At 44.4% G+C, this 19,987-nt stretch overlaps 1 protein-coding gene across 2 annotated transcripts; it reads left to right on the top strand.

Moving 5' to 3' along the window:
• The first annotated feature begins 224 nt into the window (after positions 1-224).
• PDZD9 (PDZ domain containing 9) lies at positions 225-19,862 on the top strand. 2 transcript variants are annotated; one of them, XM_043455388.1, is made up of 6 exons: positions 225-604; positions 2,149-2,356; positions 6,635-6,869; positions 8,941-9,120; positions 15,494-15,683; positions 19,352-19,862. In XM_043455388.1, the coding sequence occupies exons 3-6, from the start codon at positions 6,839-6,841 to the stop codon at positions 19,740-19,742; spliced, it is 792 nt and encodes a 263-aa protein (XP_043311323.1). In that variant the 5' UTR covers positions 225-604; positions 2,149-2,356; positions 6,635-6,838; the 3' UTR covers positions 19,743-19,862. The 2 variants fall into 2 exon arrangements, with proteins under 2 accessions (XP_043311323.1, XP_043311324.1); XM_043455389.1 differs by lacking the exon at positions 2,149-2,356 and having other exon boundaries at positions 513-604.
• Positions 19,863-19,987: the final 125 nt, after the last annotated feature.

The following is a 19,987-nucleotide window of genomic DNA, read 5'->3' as shown; positions in this document are numbered from 1 at the left end:
GTCGCCCGTCAGCTCTATGGGGACTCTCACACCCCACAGGCTGCCTCGCTCCGGGCCCCAGTCTCACCGCCTGGTTTCTAATTCCTTCACAGGCGCCTCAGTTTCTTCCAAATCGGTTTCCTCCTGTCTCCCACCTTGACTTTTTTTTTTTTTGAAATCCAGGACGACACTCTTTCCTCCCTCCGCTGTCCCTCAGGTTGGCGGCTGTCTCCCTTCACCCTCTCTCCCGGTCCAGGACCACCAGCCCGGTCCAGATCTTCTCGGCCACTTCGCATTCAGCCCGCGGTGCCGCTCCCCTCCGTCCGGGGGTCTGGCTCGCGACCCGCGTGTCCCCTTCGCCAGCCCCTCGGCCAGGCAGCCCGGGTCGCCTCACCGCCCCCTTCTTCTCAGGCTGGCCGCCGCCGCCGCCGCGCATCCTCCAGCCCCGTCTTCTCCTGAGCCGGGTCTCCCCTCCCCTCCCTTCGCCCTCAGCCAATCCCCCGCCCGGCCCCGCGCGCCTGCCGCTCGCTCACCCGCGGACTCCCCGGTGTTGATCCAGTCCGGGTTGGCGATGCTGGCGATGGCGAAGATATCGGCGGCCAGAAAGAGACATCCTGAGATGATGGTCAGTTTATCCATCTCCCCGCCCCGCTCCCCCCACCCCCCGAGCCCCGGGCAGGCCGCGGCCTCACGCCTCCCGCCCCATGGGCCGCCGCCGGGGCCAGAAGACCCCACGCCGCCGCCTCGCTCCCCCTCGGCCCCCTGCGCGCCGCTCGCGCCCTCCGCGCGCCCGGGACTAGCAGCCGCGGCGCGGCCCGCACAGCCGGAACCGCCGCCCGCCCCGGAACTGCTCCGCCCGCCCGCCCCTCACCCGGAAGCGAAGCCGGGGCGCTGGCGCGGCCGGCTCCGGCTCTCGGCCCCTGACGACCCCGTTCCGTCCTCTCGGTCCAGCCCAGGCTGGCAGCCCCAGTCCTTCCTCCCGCCCGCCTCAGGCCTTGCTCCGCCCGGCTTCTTCTCGGTCGCCCGCCTCGCTGCCCTGGACTGGGCAGGAGCCGCTCTTCTTCCGGCAGGAGGTGGCCTCGCGACCGCCGAGGGAGCCAGTGACAAGCACTTGTCACCTTGTATTATCGTTGCTTCTGCCGTATCCGTCAGCCCGGGACTGCCCCATTTAGGGAATGATTAGGGACTCCTGCTTGCAGCAGGCACTGTAGGTGCTGGGGGTGCCGGAGTGGACAGGAGAAACAAGTTTCCTGCTCTCAGAAAGCTTACCTTCTAGTGGGGGAAGAGACAGAAACTTTGTTAAAAATTCATCTTTAATGCTAGGTGTTAATCTGTTAATTAAATTGGGGGTAGATCTGATGAGAGGTCTAGGGGGTGGCGGTTTTATGATACTTAGCATGACTAGGGAAGGTTTCACTGAGAACGCCACGTTCATAAAGACCTCATGCGTGAAGATCTGGGCAAGACTGTTCCAGACAGAGAGAAAAGGAAGTGCAAAGAAGGTTAGGGAAGCGGGCAAGGAAGAGGTTGGGCTGTTCAAGGAACTGCAAAACGGCCCGTGTGGCTAGAGAAAAAGAGAGGTAGGCAGAGATCAAATGTAGGACTTCGAGAGCCGTGATAAAGAGTTTGAATTTTGTTCTAAATGCAACAGGAAAGCACGGGAGGGTTTAAAGCAAGAGGGTGACAGGTCTTATTTAGTCTGTAAAGAGAGTATAGACTGTAGGTGGGGAGGGGAAAGAACAAAAGCAGGGATACCAGTTAAGAGGCACAGTAGTCCAGGAGAGAGAGAAATGTAGCTTTAGCTAGGATAAGAGTAGTGAAGATGGGGGACAATGGGCAGATAGGGTTGTTTTGTAGGCAGAGGAAAGGGCGTGCTGATAAATGGGAGGGTGGGGGCAGTTGAAAGAAAGAGAGGATTCAGGGAATGACTCCTAAATTTTTGGCCTGAGTAACTGGGTGTTTGATGATACTGTTTACTGAGGTGGGATGTGGGGAGGGGCTTAAGTTGGATGGAGAAACAGAAAAAGAGACGGTTGGCAGAATTTGTTAGCAACACATATGGTCTACCACATACGATTTTGTTATCAAGCGGAGGTTTCCTTTTCTTCCATGACTCATGTACTAAATCATCATTAACCCTGACGTTGAGTCCAGCTCTTTCTTTCCCAGATAGTTCCCCATGCAGTGGACAAGAAATGAGATGCTCATTTTCTCCATAAAGGCCACCTAGGTCATCTCTAGAAAGAACTAGAAGAGTGATATCTGTCTCTATTTTTGGAATGCCTACATGTCCACAGAACTCAGCAGGTTTCAAATTCCACCAGTCCAACAGCCTTGCAGAAATGCACAGAGTTATCAGTATCACCACATAGATTGGGTAAGGAAGTTCAATTGCTTGCCGATAGACTTTCCTGTCCAAACATTGGTCTCTTATGGGGGAGGTGGGGAAGGGTAGGGTTTTTATTATTATTATTAAATCATATGTTTTTCCTCTGCCACAGAAATTGACACAAGCTGATTTATATGTTCCAGGGATTTAGACATAATGCATATCACATTACTGCAGGAATTTTTCACTGTTTGTTATTGTTTAAACATTGGAGAACTTTGGCGGAGTCATTTTCTTGGCTTCTTTCTGGTGTTTCTGCTGCCAAGTAATAGAAGAAACTCCAACTGTACAGTTCTAAATTCTCAAACAATGTCCACGGATGTTCACCATTGGGCCAGTTGAGAATCTTAGGGTGAAATATTGGAACACTTGCCTATTCTGACTCCCAACTAAGTGGAATTATGACTTGATTCTTGTGTTTAAAAAATACAAGTATAAATTCCTTCTTCTACCCAGGCATCCCTTCCTGTCCCTCCTACCTTTGCCCCTTCATGAGAGGTCTGAATCTAAGCCTAAAACACAAAAACAACTATTACAAAGTTAAAAGAATTTAAAAGTTTTTTTCTACCAGATTAATACCTGCACATCACTACAGACAACAGCCACCTATCCTATTCCTTACCAATCAGGATGTGGGATGAGAGGGGTGGGCAGGAACCAAATACTCTGTTTACAGATTTCCTATTAGTCCCAATAATTTGGGGCTGGTTTTAGCCCCCAGTTTGATTCTTGCTTGCCAATGTAGTGTTTCAGAGTCCCAAGACTCTCAGGACAGGACAGATCAGTCTGTTCTCTATATCTCAGTCTAGATTTTCGTAGAGGCAAACACTCGGGGTTAGGGAGACATGGTGTAATGGAGTAAAAAAGAATACAGAACCATATTTCAGTCCCACCCATGCTACTAACTTGAACCTGGGAAAGTCACATCACCTCTCTGGGCCTCTGTCTTCTATCTGACTAATAGACTCCCAGAGTCAGGCACTCTGTTTCAGTGATAGAACCTCCCCATCCTCTCACCTCTATGCAGAGCAGCTAGAACTTTTGTATCCAGAGAGAAGATGAGCCATGAGTCTCCAAAAGACAGAAAATCCTTAAGGACCCAGGAAAACAGAAGGTGCCCAGGAGGGAGCTATGCTAGCAGCCCAAAATCACAAATAGTCATTCTGTGGTTTTTAAAGGGCTCTGGACATAGCAGGCCTTGTCGTGATCGATGTTAGTCTTCAGCCCAGCAGAGGCTGAATCCAGAGGAGCCCTCAAGGAAAGCTGTGGAAGGGACAGTGCAATCACTCTTCTCTTTAAGGAGGATCTTTGGCCTGACAGGGTAAAGAACGCACTGCCTCCCTGGGGATCAGGTTTACCATGCAGGCTAACGATGTGGTGAAAGCACCATACATGTTCATCTGGGGTTTCTGGGATTAGATGAAATGAAAGAGCTAAATCCAGAGGCTAGTAACTTGTGCGGGAGGTTCAAATATCATTTAGTCTCTTGGATTGGGTTCTGTGGAAGCTGACTTAGAGACAGATTATTGATTACAGTGCAAGAAGTTTACTGATTTAATGATGACAGTGCAAGAAGTTTAGGGAGTGCTCTTAGGATCAACTCCTGTGGAGGAAGGGAAGGAAACAGGACTGGGCAGAGGAAGCAGTTTGACTCTGATACAGTCACAGGAGGCTTTGAGCCCACAGGGAGCTCTGAAGTGGTGACGGCTGTTCTGAGTTGTTCTGAGCTGGGGTTAAAGGGCCAACAAAGCCTTGATATCTCTGCTTGGACTAGTCATTGGATGCTAGTCACGGGGCATGACCTTGGATAATGTGGCTCTTCAGCCAAAGACAATTCCTTGAGAGGGCTGACAGCTGAGAGCTGTCAACCTACAACCTTCCCAGTAACTGGGGCATCAGTCCTCCAGTCCTGAAGGGGGACTAGGTAGGACAGTGCGGCATTTGCAACAGTGCACCCACGGTGCCGCATAGATCCACTTGCTTCTTCTTAGTTCTGAGGGCAGCACCTTCAGGACCCAGTGGAGTCTTTTCCTGTGGGAAGCTTACAATAGGAAGGTTAATGGGACAAAATAGAACTCTTGCTGCCGTTGCTGTAGCTCACCTTAATGTATGACTGACATACTCATCATTTCCTGCCTCTCCTATCCATCCTAGATTCCTCTCACCCTCAGCACCTCTAGGTGGCTTACATGGTGGCATGGCCCAGACCTCCATCCCTGAGGGGGTTGAGCCTCTGGTTGCCATGTACCTCTGAGGCTGTGGCTGCTGAATTTGTCTGTTTACTGTAAAATAGGGCAAAGGAGAACTGAGGCACCCAGGTAGATCATGTGGGTGCCAAGCCATTTTACTGCCGGTGAAAAACTGAACAATCATAGTGCTTCCCTGTGCCCAAGGCTATGTATGCTCCTCCTCTACAGGGGATGGGGTCCTCATTATTACCTGGGCAGCAGGTCCAGCTCCAGAATCCCGTCTTGGCATCTACTCGTTCGTGCTGTCCCTGGCATAAGCTGTTGCAGGTTGGGTTCTCTGGGAATACGCTGAGATGCAGGGCATTTACTGGGGAGTACTCTCCATCTGTGGACAGAAGGAAGCAAGTCTTGGCAGAGGGAGAAGTCCGGTTGCCGAGCAGCGATAGAAGGACCTCAGCAGGTCCTTAGGGAACTCTGAAGCTGAGATGGCCCTTTACAGTTGTTCAAGTTGGGCTGAGGGAGCCAGGTTTTTTACCCTGCATCGATCGGTCACTGGTTGCTAGCTGCCCTGGGTAGGTGTGATCTCGGGCAAGGGCTCTCTTCAGCTAGTGGCAGGTATGAGGTGGAAGAGAAGGAATAGATCCTTCAGTCCTGAAGGGGGATCTGGGCAGCACAGCATAGCATCCACAACAGTTGGTACCTTTCAGTTCTACCAGTCAGTGTGATCTTGGCATTCACTATAAAGAGTTTTCAGTCTGGGATGGAGGGAGGGTCCAGGGACCCCGTGCGCCAGGTCCCTCACAGGACCTTGAAGGCTGATGTACTTGATTCCTGCAAATGCTCACCATTCTTTACTGATAGGAAGATGGAGGGAAAGGATGCATTTTATGATAGAATTAATTTAGTGTCTGGACAGAAGCCTCGCCAGACTGAAGGAGGAATCAGGCAATCTATCACAAGGAGCTACCTGCAGGAGATGCCTTGAGGCTGAGAATAACAGGGAACAGGATGACATTTCCTTCTGAATAAGCCACCTGAGCACAAAATTTATCCAACAAGAAGTCTTCCGTGGTTAACTGGGTAAAGCCACAGAAGCAGCTGAATAAGCTGGGACCTCCCAGTTTACCATGGAAATCTTTGGACAGTGCTACACCTCACAGGTGCTTGATTACTGTTTGTTGAAGGCATGAACACAAGAGACTTTGCCTTTTAGTTTTATCAGAGTCCAGATGACAGTGCATGCGTGCGTGTTAAGTCACTTCAGTTGTGTCTGACTCTGCAACCCTGTGGACTGTAACTCACCAGGTTTCTCTGTCCATGGGATTCTCCAGACAAGGATGCTGGAGTGGGTTCCCAGGGATCTTCCCAACCCAGGGATTGAACCCTTGTCTCCAGCATCTATCTGCATTGGCAGGAGAGTTCTTTACCATTAGTGCCACCCGGGAAGCCCAGGGATGACAGTAGTACTGCATTATTACATTGTTTTCTATTTCTTATAGAATTTATTTTTGATAATTTATACTTTCCTAAAATTGTTCACTTCATCTGTTTTTTAAATTTAAGTTCCAGGAGGATAGAGCCTATGTTTGTTTTCTCTATTGTTGTGTCCTTTGCATCAGCAAAAACCATGGAGCAGGCTTCCAGTAAATATTTGTTGTGTGAGTGAATGTGTGTGTGGGCGGGGGGGGGGAATGGACTATTTTGGAAAAAAAGAAGGAAGAATTAATTCCTCTCCTAATCGTGACTCATTTTTTTCAGGCCACCCTTGGCCTTTTCTCATTCAAAACATTCATGAATAAAGTGCAGTTCCAAAGCAGTTGGCGCTGTTGATGTAACAGTGTTTGAAAATACCATTATTGGGAGCTCAGCAGGACATCTGTGCTCATCTATGAACTAGTCATGATATTCTGCAGACCATTCACATCTCTGAGGCCCCCTCCTCCAGGTTTCCTCCACCCTCTCCATTTCAGTAGTTTCCCAAGAATGGGTGATGAACCCACTGTGAGCCAGGCACTGTGTTAGTCCTGCAGAAGTTTTGTTTTTCTGCACCAAAATTTCCACATACTGCATTCTCCAGGGTCTGCTGAAGCATTGTGGTGACCGCACTGCCGCGCAACGTCTGGGAGGCGGCGTCGCAGCGCCCCCTGGGGGCCAGCTCGAGATCTCGCCACCGGCTATCGATCCGCAGTGCGCCGGCTCCTGGTTCGAAACAGTTGGGAGATGGACTGACTCCAGCTTCCGCTCAGGGAGGCCCTCCTGAGCGGCCTGGCCTCCCAGGGCCATGAAGAAGTCCGTCCCGAAAAAAGTTAAAGGTAACTGGGTATGTTCTGGAGACCAAGACTCCTTCACTTTTCCTCATCTGTAAAATGGGGACATCACACTCTTGGCTTCTGAGATAGCGTCTCACCATCTTTTGTTTACCAAACTATAATTTACATACAGGAAGAGCCCCCCCCCCCTTTTTTTTTTAGTGTACAGCTCTGTGAATTTTGATAATCACATATCCGCATTTAACCCCCTACAGTCAGGACGCGGCGCTTCCACAACCCCTAAATTTACCTTGTGATGCCCGTTTAATGCCAACCCCTTTTCCACCCCAGCTCCCGACACTTCTGATCTGTTTTCTATAGTTTTGCCCTTTCTACTGAGAATGTCACAAAAACGGAAGCATACAGTATGGAGTCTTTTGAATCTGGCTTCTTTCACTTAACCCTGCTGTCTTTTGTGACTGGGCTTCATAGATTTTATCAGGAGCATGTTTAATTTGCAAGCTGAGGTTGGAACTCAGACCCTGTCTATGATGCCAGTTCTCTGTTTGCTCAGGAGCCATAGACTTGAGGAGGTAATGACCTGTTCCAGATGGCTCCCGTAATCCTGAAAAGTCTCAAAGATGGTGCCTTCTTTATACTAGGATTCTTGCCTGGAGAATCGCCATGGACAGAGGAGCCTGGCGGGCTATAGTCCACGGGGTTTGCAAAGAGTCAGAAATGACTGAGCGATTTAGCACACACTTAATTTTCCTTCCAGTCAGAGAGCATCTGTGGTTGTGAGGAGGGTGAGGTTGGAGACAGGCAAGGACACTTGCTTGAAGTTGAAAGGACTGTGAAACCCCTGGAGATGTGGGAAGCCCCACCCCCAACAGTGGGGAGGACTCCTGGACCCACTCCCCCACCCCCAAACACTACAGTCACATGGATTTGGCAAAGGTTTGGCAAGTAGCGGTTTGTCACTTCTTAAGGAAAAGTGCTGGCTGTGTGAAAGGCTGGAAGAGTGTGCTGAAAACAGGATTCCCCAGAAGCTTCCTGTGAACTGAAAATGAATCTCAGAAGCATCCTCTTGGAAAAGTAACTTGTTGTTCTAAATCACTCCTCAGTCTTTGAAACTTTTCTTATGAGATTTAGTTCTGTATAAAACATATTTCAATTCCTCACTACCCATTTTCCTGGATTTTCCTCCCAAATGCTTATTTTCTACTGTCCATTTCCATTGACATTGTCATGACATGCTTGGGTGAATGCAGTAACACTTTCTCTTCCAGTCTGGACCCCACAATCCATACAGCAGCCTGAGGTGTTTGTTTCTTTCTTTGAAGGCGATCTTAGCTTGTCCTGCCAAGATCATTTCTAAGCTTTTTTAAAATTTATTTATTTATTTCACTTTACAATATTGTATTGGTTTTGCCATACATTGACTTGAATCCGCCATCGGTGTACATGTCTAAGCTTTTCCAGTGAGGTAAAATGGCTGAGCAGGCTGTCTGTGACGGCTTTGCTCCTCCTGTCTGTCCCCTACTGGTCTCCTTTTATGTTCTTTCCTGTCTCAGAATCTTAGTTGTTCTCTTCCACCATACTTTGCTTAAAGCTCTCATATTGGGCCTTTCGACCTCAATTCAAATTTTACCTCCTCTGTGAAGCCTTGACCCGTCTTCCTCACAGGAGACTTAACCTGTTGGTCACCCTCAGAGCTCTCTGTATTTTTCCTTCATAGCATGTGTTACAGTTTGTTGTTCAACATATGTTTACACAGCTCATTGATATTTGTCTCCTTCACTCGGCTGGAAGATTCATGAGGGCAAGAAACACTTCAGTTTCTGAGCACACTGCCTGTATCAATAAATATTTGTTAAGTGAATGGATAATAATAACTAACTTTAATCAAACATTCACAGTGTGCTAGGCACTGGGAAAAAGCCCTTTAACTGTCTCCTTTAATTCTCATAACAACCCTCTGAATGGGTATTTTTATTATCCTCACTTTACTGATGCGGAAACTAAGGAAGAGAGAGGTTAAGTCAAGGCCCTAAGATTCTGGCGTTAGAACCCCAGTTACTACTGTCATGCTGCTATCTAGCAGAAAGACTAAAACAAATCTCTCCATTTTTAGGAAAACAAGTCAACCTCAAGGTCAAGCCATCTGTACACGACTTGAGCAAAACTCTTCAGACCAAACTCACTGTGGGTAGTCTGGGATTAGGCCTGATCATCATCCAGCATGGGCCCTACCTTCAGATCACCCACCTCATTACAAAGGGAGCTGCAGCCAGGGATGGAACACTCCAGCCAGGTGACTCTGATTTCCCCAGGCCCCTCCCGACCCGTCTACTCTGCCTCCCTTTCATCTGCCTGCAGGGAGACTCAGGTTGTTAGGTTCCAGTGTAACAGTGATGATGGTGACATTGTTTGAGAGCTTTCAGTGGGCAAGCCAGCTGCTACTACTTGTATAACCCTCCCTGTATTTATTCGTTGAATTCTTTTATTTATTTATTTTTGGCTGCTCTGTTGCTGTGCGGGCTTTTCTGTAGTGGTGAGCAGGGGCTCCTCTCCTGTCGCAGTGCTTGAGCTTCTCACTGGTGGTGGCTTCTCTTGCTGTGAAGCATGGGCTCGAGGGCGCACATGCTTCAGTCGTGGCTTCCGGGCTCTAGAGCTCGGGCTCAGTAGCTGCGGCACACGAACTTAGGTGCTTCACGGCACATGGAATCTTCGCAGCTCAGGAATTGAACCCAGGACTCCTGCTTTGGTAGGCGGATTCTTTACCACTGAGCTGTCAGGGAAGCCCTATTTATTGAATTCTTATAATAACCCTTAAGATAGGAACTGTGGTTATCATCCAGCTTTTACAGATGAGGAAACTAAGGCTCAGTGAGACTCAGTTCCTTGTCCAGGTTCCCCCCATCTAGAAGGGATTCATATTCAGGAATAGTGTCACTCCAGCACTTATGGCTCTGTATGGATAAGGCTTTCTTCTTTCGTAGGCAGTGTGAATCATCATTAACGTTTAGATGTGTGACCTCATTTCACCCGGCTGACAATCCCCAAGGTAGATTCTACATTAAACTGATATACAGATGAGGAATCAGATATTTAGTAACTTGTACGTTGTCACACCAAGGAGTGAAGATTTGAACGCTGTCTTTGTCAGTATTGCCCTGCTTCTCTTGTCTGTAGATGAATGAATTTTCCATCCAATTCAAGACATTTTCCCAGTGCCTTCTCTGGGCTGTGCTCAGGAGTCAGGGACACACAATGGGATGGAAAGGTGGTGGAAGGAAAAACCATTCAGTGCGAGCTGGCCTGAATTCAGGCCCAGGCTGTACCTCTTTTGGGTCCTTTAACTTTCCTGGCCTCACTCACCTCATCTCTAAATTGGGATAACACCACCTTTGTCAGAAGTTGCTAGTATTTGATGAGATAATCTTTATGAAAATGCTTGGAGAGCCACAGTGCTATGGAAATATTGGCAGTCCTTTCTCTAAGGCTGTTCTTAGAGATTCTCCAGACTTGTATCTTGTTTTGTTGTTAACCAAAAATGATTGTGTATTGGCCAAAGTATTGGCTAATATTTTTGCATCAGGTCACCTGATGCAAAGAGCCGACTCATTGAAAAGGACCCTGATGCTGAGAAAGATTGAGGGCAGGAGGAGAAGGGGATGACAGAGGATGAGATAATAGGATGGCATCATCGACTCAATGGACATGAGCTTGAGCAACCTCCAGGAAATGGTGAGGGGCAGGGAAGCCTGGCATGCTGCAGTCCATAGGGTTGCAAAGAGTGGGACATGACTTAGTGACTGAACAACAACAATAAAAATGATTGTAGTACCACAGCCCTAGTGGATTAAACCACTGGTTTGCTACTCTGGTTACTTACTCGAATCACCTGGAGACCTTTTAAAATAAAAATGGTTTGGTCCCATCTCCCCAGAGGTTCTGATTCAGTTGGTTTGGGGACAGGGCAGTTCATGGTTTAAAAGCTTCTCAGGTTATTCTAATTGTAGTTAGGGTTAAAGGCGGTGGATTAAAGAATTAAGTGGATCAATGATGCTGTTATGAAAGTTTACCTCACCTTAAAATCCAAAGCATTTTCTCCACATATCACTATTTGGTGCTGGGGAACAACCTGCTAGAAAGAAAGTTCTGGACTTTCCATCCAACAGAACTCTAGGCCAGGCCCCATGGGCCTCTTCTTCCTGTTTTCCTTAGATTTTCTGGAGTCAGGGGACAGACGCTGGTTGATAAGCAGAGTGCACACTCACTGGAGTGGGATGGGCGTATGCTTTCATGAAACAGAATCTCCTGGTGGGGTCATAGTTAGTGGGCTCCTGGAGGTCAGAGGCAGTCTTGAATTCATCTTTTAATGAATTCAGGGGACTTACCATTAGCACTGGTGCATTTATTATGTCTGTGCTTGATAAATGAAGAGTAAGTGAGCATTTGTTCTAGGCATTTTGCAAGGTGTTTCCACATCTATTATCTAATCTTTGCAACACTCCTAGAAGGTAGATAACAAAATACAGAGGCTCAGAGAGATGAAGTAAATGTTTAGTACAGAGCTAAGTGGGTGGTCTAAGCTGATTTGAACCCCTGTCTGCTTAGAAAGCCCATACCTTTGACTAGAAAAGAGATTGCAATATGGAGTAAGTCCAGAGCCCCAGATCTCTTCATGACAAGTCAGGCACTTCTCTTCAAGGTCTGGGATTCAAAGGTTCTGTAACTCAGTCCCTTTGACAATGATTATGAGATTTTTAGGGCTGATGGTCCTAGAAACCTGATTTTTTTTTTTTTTAACCCCGTTACCTCCCAGCCCCCTTATTTCTTACGTGCTTTGAATTTCTCTTCTTTTGGTGTTTCTTAATAGGGGTTCATCTTGATTTCCTAATTTATTTTGGCTAAACTTTAAAATCCTTTTGGCCAGCATAGTTTTTAGCAAACTCTGATATCCAGAATCTTAAGAAGTTAATATAGCATTTTTCTTTTCTTGGAGAAATTAATATAGATTTGAAGGTAAAAATTATGTACTGGTCACCAGCCTTACTAGGCCACATTAATTCAATAAGCATTTCCTGAATGCCTGCTGTGTGCAGGCATCAGGCACTGTGGTGTAATGGTGAGCCAGTCATACGTGGCCTCGAGTCACACAGAGCTTATGGAATTTACAGCCTAGTTGAGAGAAATGGGAGAAAAATAAAAGCTACTTTTTGGTAGTGGCTTGGCTGCTGAAAAGTTGATTAAATATAGATAACTGGGACAGTTTATACAATGTGGTTCCTTCAGCCCATTAAAACAAAAAGTGTATAATATTAATATTTATGAATGACAAATTGGTGCTTCTTTATGAAAGACAGTGTTAATGTCTCTTGCTAGAATGATCACATTCATACAATGACACCTTTGGTTTATAGCCAGGATGGTCAGGCAATTAAGCTGTTTATTTTCTGCCCTCTCGATACGTCACGTTTTTAACAACATAATTAAGTAGCATGTCAAGCCATAGGTTTCAGCTCTAAACACCCCTTTTAACATTAGGCAAGTAAGCTTATCCCATGAGGGTTTCTTTTTTTTTTTACATTTTAATTAACCTCTATAGGGTGAACAGCTGTTTCAGATTACACAATCTGCAGGTAGCTGGGAGAAGCCCTGTTTCATTCTGAAATTAGCCACAGCTGTCTTTAAAGACCAAAGTAGAAGCTTTTCTCCACCCATCTCAGTATTCATTTTCTTTAAAACTGTGACCTTTGTTTCTGATAGAATCAAGCACTATGGAAATTTGTCTTTGGTGTTCCTTGGAGGCTTCCTTTAGGATCAGCATAATTTCCAATTATAGCAGAGTAAGGAATAGTGCTTCCCAGGTGAGACTCAGTGGTAAAGAATCCACCTGCCGATGCAGGAGACACGGGAGATGCAGGTTTGACACCTGGGTTGGGAAAAACCCCTGGAGGAGGAAATGGCAACCCACTCCAGGATTCTTGCCTGGAAAATTCCATGGACAGAGAAGCCTGGTGGACTACAGTCCATGGGGTCACAAAGAGTTGGGAAGTAGTAATAGAGAAAATACTTCATCTTGACTCTCTTCTACTCTGAGGTTAGACCTCAGCTGTCTTAGAATGAGGTGATTGAGGGATCCCTAGCTTCCCACGCACAGCGGGGTAAACATTCTTTGGGACTTATTAGGGTCACTTTATCTGATGTTAGCTCTGAAGTCTCCATGACCATTTGGCAGGATGATAGTACTTGTACGAGCTGATAACTAAGATTTTATTTACCCAATGTGACTCTGTCCTTAAAAATCAATTTCCCTGTATTCCTTCTTCTCTTGCTAGATGCCCTTATACCAGTCAGGGGTCTTAACTGCAATCAATAAAGAAGTTCTGTTGTTGTTGTTGTTCAGTCTCTTTAAAATGTCATGTCCAACTCTTTGCAACCCCATGGACTGTAGCACACCAGGCTTCCCTGTCATTTACCATCTCTCAGAGTTTGCTCAAACTCATATCCTTTGAGTCAGTGATGCCATCCAAACATCTCATCCTCTGTTGTCTCCTCCTGCCTTCAGTCTTTCCCAGCATCAGGGTCTTTTCAAATGAATTGACTCTTTGCATCAGGTGGCCAAAGTATTGCCCTTCCAGCATCAGTCCTTCAAATGAATATTGAGGATGTTGGCAATTTGATCTCTGGTTACTCTGCCTTTTCTAAATCCAGCTTGAACATCTGAAAGTTCTAGGTTCACATACTGTTGAAGCCTAGCTTGGAAAATTTTGAGCATTACGTTGCTAGCGTGTGAGATGAGTGCAATTGTGTGATAGTTTGAACATTCTTTGGCATTTTTTATCTTTGGGAGTGGAATGAAAACTGACCTTTTCCAGTCCTGTGGCCACTGCTGAGTTTTCCAAATTTGCTGGCATATTGAGTGCAGCACTTTCACAGCATCATCTTTTAGGCTCTGAAATAGCTTAGCTGGAATTCCATCACCTCCACTAGCTTTGCTCATAGTAATGCTTCCTAAGGCCCACTTGACTTTGCACTCCAGGATGTCTGGCTCTAGCTGAATGATTACACCATCGTGGGTTATCTGGGTCATTAAGATCTTTTTTATATAGTTTTGTGTATTTTTGTCACCTCTTCTGAATCTCTTCTGCTTCTGTTAGGTCCATACTGTTTCTGTCCTTTATTGTGCCTGTCTTTGCATGAAATGTTCCCTTGTTATCTCTAATTTTCTTGAAGAGAGCTCTAGTCTTTCCCCTTCTATTGTTTTCCTCTATTTCTTTGCATTGTTCACTTAAGAAGGCTTTGTTATCTCTCCTTGCTGTTCTTTGGAACTCTGCATTCAGATGGTTATATCTTTCCTTTTCTCCTTTTCCTTTTGTTTTGCTTCTTTTCTCAGCTATTTATAAGGCCTCCTCAGACAACCATTTTGCCGTTTTGCATTTATTTTTCTTGGGGATGGTTTTGGTTGCTGCCTCCTGTACAATGTAATGAACCTCCGTCCACAGTTCTTCAGGCACTCTGTATCAGATCTAATCCCTTGAATCTATTTGTCATTTCCACTGTATAATCATAAGGGATTTGATTTAGGTCATACCTGAATGGCCTAATGGTTTTTCCTACTTTCTTCAAGCTCTCCCTTGAAGTTTAAAGAACTTACTTCAAGTTCTATAAAGGCACTGAATTTAGAACATTTAATCTGACAGAATTCCTGGAAAGCCTTGAGAACCAGGTTTGGAAAATGACGAGAGAACAAAAGGCCATGGAAACTGGATGCTCCTGTCTCTTCTCTGTATCGCCTGCTTCAGGTTTAGTGACCCAGGGGGACTGACCAATAGCTGACCTAGTCTGCATGTCCAGGCCTTAGCTGCTGGGTATAAATGAATAAATTGGGTCTATTTAACATCCAGTTGGGAGGTCCAGGGATGTGACTGTCAAGATGTGGTTCTCTTTCCATCTATTGGGGGCTCAGAAGCTGCATGGCTGGCCATCATACTCCCCTCCCTCTTCAACTCTGTCCTACGATAGGGGACCTAGGTGTCAAATCCCTTTGAACTTCCATACTCTCTGCATACACATCTTCAACTTAATTAAAGCGTGCTAAATGTCCAGTGTTATATGTAGAATTACTTGCTCAATGAATACTGCATAAGGAAAGAATATTAAACTGAAAGGCTTGATGTTTAATATGGTCTGCTTACTGTGGAGGGCATTGGCGATGGCCAGGCAGGTATAATAGAAAGTAGGTAATTTGTTCACTTAGTGTAAGTGATTTTTTCCTTTAACAGTAGTAGCCATTTATTTTACTTGAAACAAGCACATTTTTAGAATCTTCAAGGATGGTTCAGATTATAAATCATTTTTAGCCTCTGTCACACCAAGGACTTCTGAAATGTTCTAAAAACATGCTATAATATCTACCGTTACACTGACTATTAAGAAATATCTTGCATGTATTCATTATTCACTGAGAGGATCATTTTTTTTTTTTTATTAAATAAAGTTTGAAGCCTGGTTTTGGTTCAAAATGAACCAACAATATGAACCTATAAAATGAAATACCTCACCAAAAAAAAAAAAAAAAAAACCCACAGGAAGAAACATTGCACATTGAAGACAGAAATGGCATGATCTTTTTTAAACCATCATCTTAATTTTACTGAATTTTTTCCCTTTTTCAGGTGATGTTTTGATTAGTGTTGGCTATGCAAATGTGTTAGGTTATACTCTTCGAGAATTTTTAAAGCTTCTGCAACATATCACCATAGGAACAATACTACAAATAAAAGTTTACCGAGATTTTATAGACATACCCCAAGAATGGCAAGAAATATATGATTTAATCCCTGAGACCAAATTCCCGATCACACGGTAAGTAGTTAAGTTTAGGAAATCTTTGTTATACTACAGAATTCCTTGGGGTCTATGAAGCACAGAGTCTTACTTAAATGTGAGAATTATCAGTTGGACCTTGTAGGAGGAATTAATGACACTGTCACTGTGCAGTGGGTTTCTAAATCCTTTTACAATCTGTAGGACCTAATATGAGGCAGAATGATAAAGGCAAGAAAGAGCCTTGGACATGGAGTTTAAAAAGGACCAAACTACATAGTGGCAACTCTGCCTTCAAACCTAGATACGTGACTCCCCCTTTTCCAAAGTTAGCCCTTAAACATGTGCTGTGAATCCCTTTCCTCATTTGTTTCCAGCATATTCAATTCTCTCTCTGGATCCTTCTCAATAACCGTTAAGCCTGTTTAAAACTCTTCCATCTTAGCAAAGCCCACTTTAATTCCACTCCCCTCTCCTTTCCTTACCTGCCACTGTCCTGTCCCTTGACTCCAAAGCTGTTGAAAGAGTTGTATTAGACATTACCAGTTCCCCAGGAGACACCACATCCCACCTTGGTGCAGACCTTGGTTGAGAGCCCTTTACCCCAAGGTCACCTGCAACCTTCATACTGCTGATTTCAGTGGACTCCTCTCAGCCTCTAATTTTGCCTGGCTTCTGAGCAGCAGCAGGCACTTTACAACCTCCCACCTCAACTCTTGTTGAAATATAATTTCCCCAGACTTCTGGAATACCATATTCCCTTATCTCCTTTTGTCACTTCCTCGTGATTGCCTTTTACCAAGCCTTGTCTTTGGCTTTCTTCTCTCAATCTGCTAAGCAAACTCCTTGGTTTCTATTAGTATTTATACATTAATAATTTCCAAATTGTATTATCTCTAAACTTGTATAAACACCCACTTGATATCTGTATCATAAACCCCTTAAACTCATTATGCCTAAAATAAAAAGCCAGTTTGCCACTGTCTTAGTGGGAGAGCATTTGCTTAGTCAAACAAGTCAGAAATTTAAGGGCTGGCTTGATTTCTCTATCTCCTTTTTCTTTAAGTGGCACATTTAGTGTTCTGATCCAAGAGTTATTGTTATTAATTCTGACCAGATCCCTAAGCACTAACTGTACAGCTGTGTACCTTTGCTTATTGGGATGTGCTCAAAGAAGTATGGCTAGGGGCTCTTTACTAAGATTAAAAAATGGCCCATATTACTTCAGAGTCCAGCTTGTGGCCACGGGGACTTTGCTTATCTCCCTCACTGTTTCAGACAGTGTTGAGAGCAAGGAGGATATATAGGAGAGCTTTTTCCAGGGGCCAGTAATACTCTATTACTTGACCTGCGTGGTAGCTACCAAGGTGTTTAGAATTTTTTTTCATTCAACTTATTTGCATTTTTCTGTTTCAAAAAATTTTTAATGAAAAAAAATTGAATTGCTAAATTTACAAATCTAAGATTTCATGGAAAGAATCATCATCTCTGGTTTCTCCTGAAAAACAAAAGATGGGCTCGCGTCCCCACATGGTAACAGTGGACTAGAGCTGGATAGCAGTTGTTCCCTTCAGATCAGATACAGAATGGGGAAAATTTTTCTCCCAATAACTAAACCAATCCTGCTTTGATTAAAAATCATTAATGATAATACTGAACTTATTGTTTACTATGTGATGGACACCGCTTTACAAGCATTGTACCACTTAATCCTCATGACAGTTCTATTTATCCTCGTTTTACAGATAAGAAAACTGAAGCCAACAGAGGAGTATGTAAACTTGCCAGAGGCCACAGGGCTAAGTAGTATATGTCTGTTTTCAGAGCAGCAACATCCAATAAGAATTCTCTATGCTAGTGGAAATGATCTGTATTTGTGCCATCCCGTGTGGTAACCATTAGCCACAGGTGGCTACTAAACTCCTGAAATGTGAAGACTTGTAACTGAGGAATTTTAAATTAATTCAAGTTTAATCAGTTTTAAATTTAGCAGCCACACATAGCTGGTGGACCCTGTATTGGAGAGTTCAGCTCCCGAAACTGAGCTCTTCACCATTTGCTTATGGAACAACTACATTCTAAGTAGAGTTTGAGATTCAGAATATTAAAAATCTAGGCATGGCAGGTTGACCATTCAAAAGCAAACACAGAATACCACAATTTAAGTTATGAGGCTAAAATCCACAAACTTAGAACACCACCAATCATGTTCTGAATCCCTTAATTAAGCAAAGGGCTTAAAGCTAAGGCATGTTAGCACCTTATGTGGAAAAGGGTGAGGAAGGGGCAGAAGGGGAACGAAAAGGTTTATTTTGCAAAGTTCTAAGGCTTCTTTCAGGAGCAGATAGCACTGAGTGCACAATTGGCCATGTGATGCTCTGGGCAGGCCTAGTGATATTAAAAACTGTTTCCAGCGAACCCTGACCTATGCTGGCTTGTGGCATTTCTATCTAATGCCAGTTAAATAAGAACCTGGCTCTGCCACCTGTCTTTATGGTGATCTAATAGAGCTACAAAGAAGGTCCTTTGAGTCTGAAGGCAAACTGTTCTAGTCCTGAGATCTGCTGAATCTCCTTGCATGGCACTACATCAAGGATTACAGAAAATCGTACAATTTAAGACTAGTGGCTTTCAGAAAAAAATGACTCAATACCAAATGCTATTACCAGAAGAGACAAACTTTAGGGAAGATCTGTTCAGATCCTTAGGAGCAAGCAAACAAACCAAAAAACCCCACAAGCAGGCCTCCAAGGATGTTAGGGAAAACACTAGTAAGTCTGATAGGTTGGAGGGACTGGGGTAGGCAAGAACCATTTCCTATTAGCAGGACAGAAGGTAACGGAGGTTCTTAATTACAAAGATCTAGTTTTGGATCTGCTGGCTAATAGCACCAGAATGAGGGGTAGCGCATGACAGCATTTGTTCGGGAAAATAATAGCAGGTGCAGGTGCTACAGGAATTAGAAAAGTTCAAGAACTCTGTTGGCAAACTAAAAAAAAAATAGAATCTTCACAAGTTTTTGGATGGCAACAGCAAGGTGGAACAGTGCATGATGAAACATCTGGGTGGAAGGGTATTCTACAGATCCACATTTGTAAACCCAATTGAGAAGCAAAGAATGATGCTCAGGAGCAAAAATAAAGATTCAAAGGAATAACCAATGATAAGCATATTGAAAATCTTTGAGGCCCATTATTTCTGGACACCTCCTTGGAAATCAGTAATTTTCTATTATTTCAGATCCCATGAGACCCATGAAAACTGATTCTGTGGGTAAGATGGCTACACTGACCTGTTATTCTGTGTGAGGGGAAATCAACCCACCCTTTAAGGTCTGCTTCTGGTCAGTAGTCTCTTAAGTCTGTGCAAAGCTTTTTAAAGTAATGTGAAATAATTTAGGGCAGAATTTGATTTCCATTTAGGAATGTAAACAAATTTAAAGGTAATTTAAACAAATTTAAAGAGGATCTTAGTTCTACCAGGCACTGAACCTGAGCCCTTGGCAGTGAAAGTATGGAGTTCTAACCACTGGACTGCCAGGGAATTCCATAAAGGTAATTATTAAGAGAAGATTTTCAATAACACAGACAGGTAGTGCTAAAGCTATATTTTTTCTTTTATGATCCAAAGCAGGTTTTAAGACATCTTTTGATAATGAATGTGTAGACATTAAGAATCCATTTCATTCACTAGTCTTTCCATTTCAGCACAACAAAGAAAACTGAGGAGGCAAAAGATGGATCTGTCACAAGCACTGATGATGATGAAGCTTTTGATACAAGACTTAAGTACTATAAATATCCACGGTCCACTGGACATTACCCTGTAAGGCGACCAATGTCTATCTCCAGAGAATGGCATGGATATAAAAAGAAGAACCATGTAATGCGTGTAGGAAAAGACATTAACTGTGATGTGATGATTCACAGAGATCAGAAGAAAGAAGTCAGGGCCCCTTCTCCCTACTGGACCATGGTGAAGCAAGACAATGAAATCTCCTCCTCCTCATCAGCTTCCTCCACCTCAGATGCATTTTGGCTGGAAGACTGTATCCCTGTTGAAAAGGGCAGTGGTGAACCAGTATCACGAGTTGGTTAGGCAGCAGTTTTCAAATCTGTGACCACAGAAGCATTTATCTTGAAAACACCCATTTTTTTGGTGCACTTTTGAGTGTTAGGTTGATAAATACTTGAAAGAGACAGACTAGAAACAGAAGAGGGAGAAGATGAGGGGGAAAAAAAAAAAAACCACACCAAAATTGTGCCACAGTGAAGATAAACATAAAAAACGAAGCAGTGCAAATATAGGCTATAGCTAACAGGTAATATATATTTCGCATAGAT

Source organism: Cervus canadensis, chromosome 32 (genome assembly GCF_019320065.1).
Source record: "Cervus canadensis isolate Bull #8, Minnesota chromosome 32, ASM1932006v1, whole genome shotgun sequence".
In the NCBI taxonomy this organism is placed as follows: domain Eukaryota; kingdom Metazoa; phylum Chordata; class Mammalia; order Artiodactyla; family Cervidae; genus Cervus; species Cervus canadensis.
The sequence above is the reverse complement of the archived record's forward strand: the minus strand, read 5'-3'. Positions and strand labels throughout refer to the sequence as shown.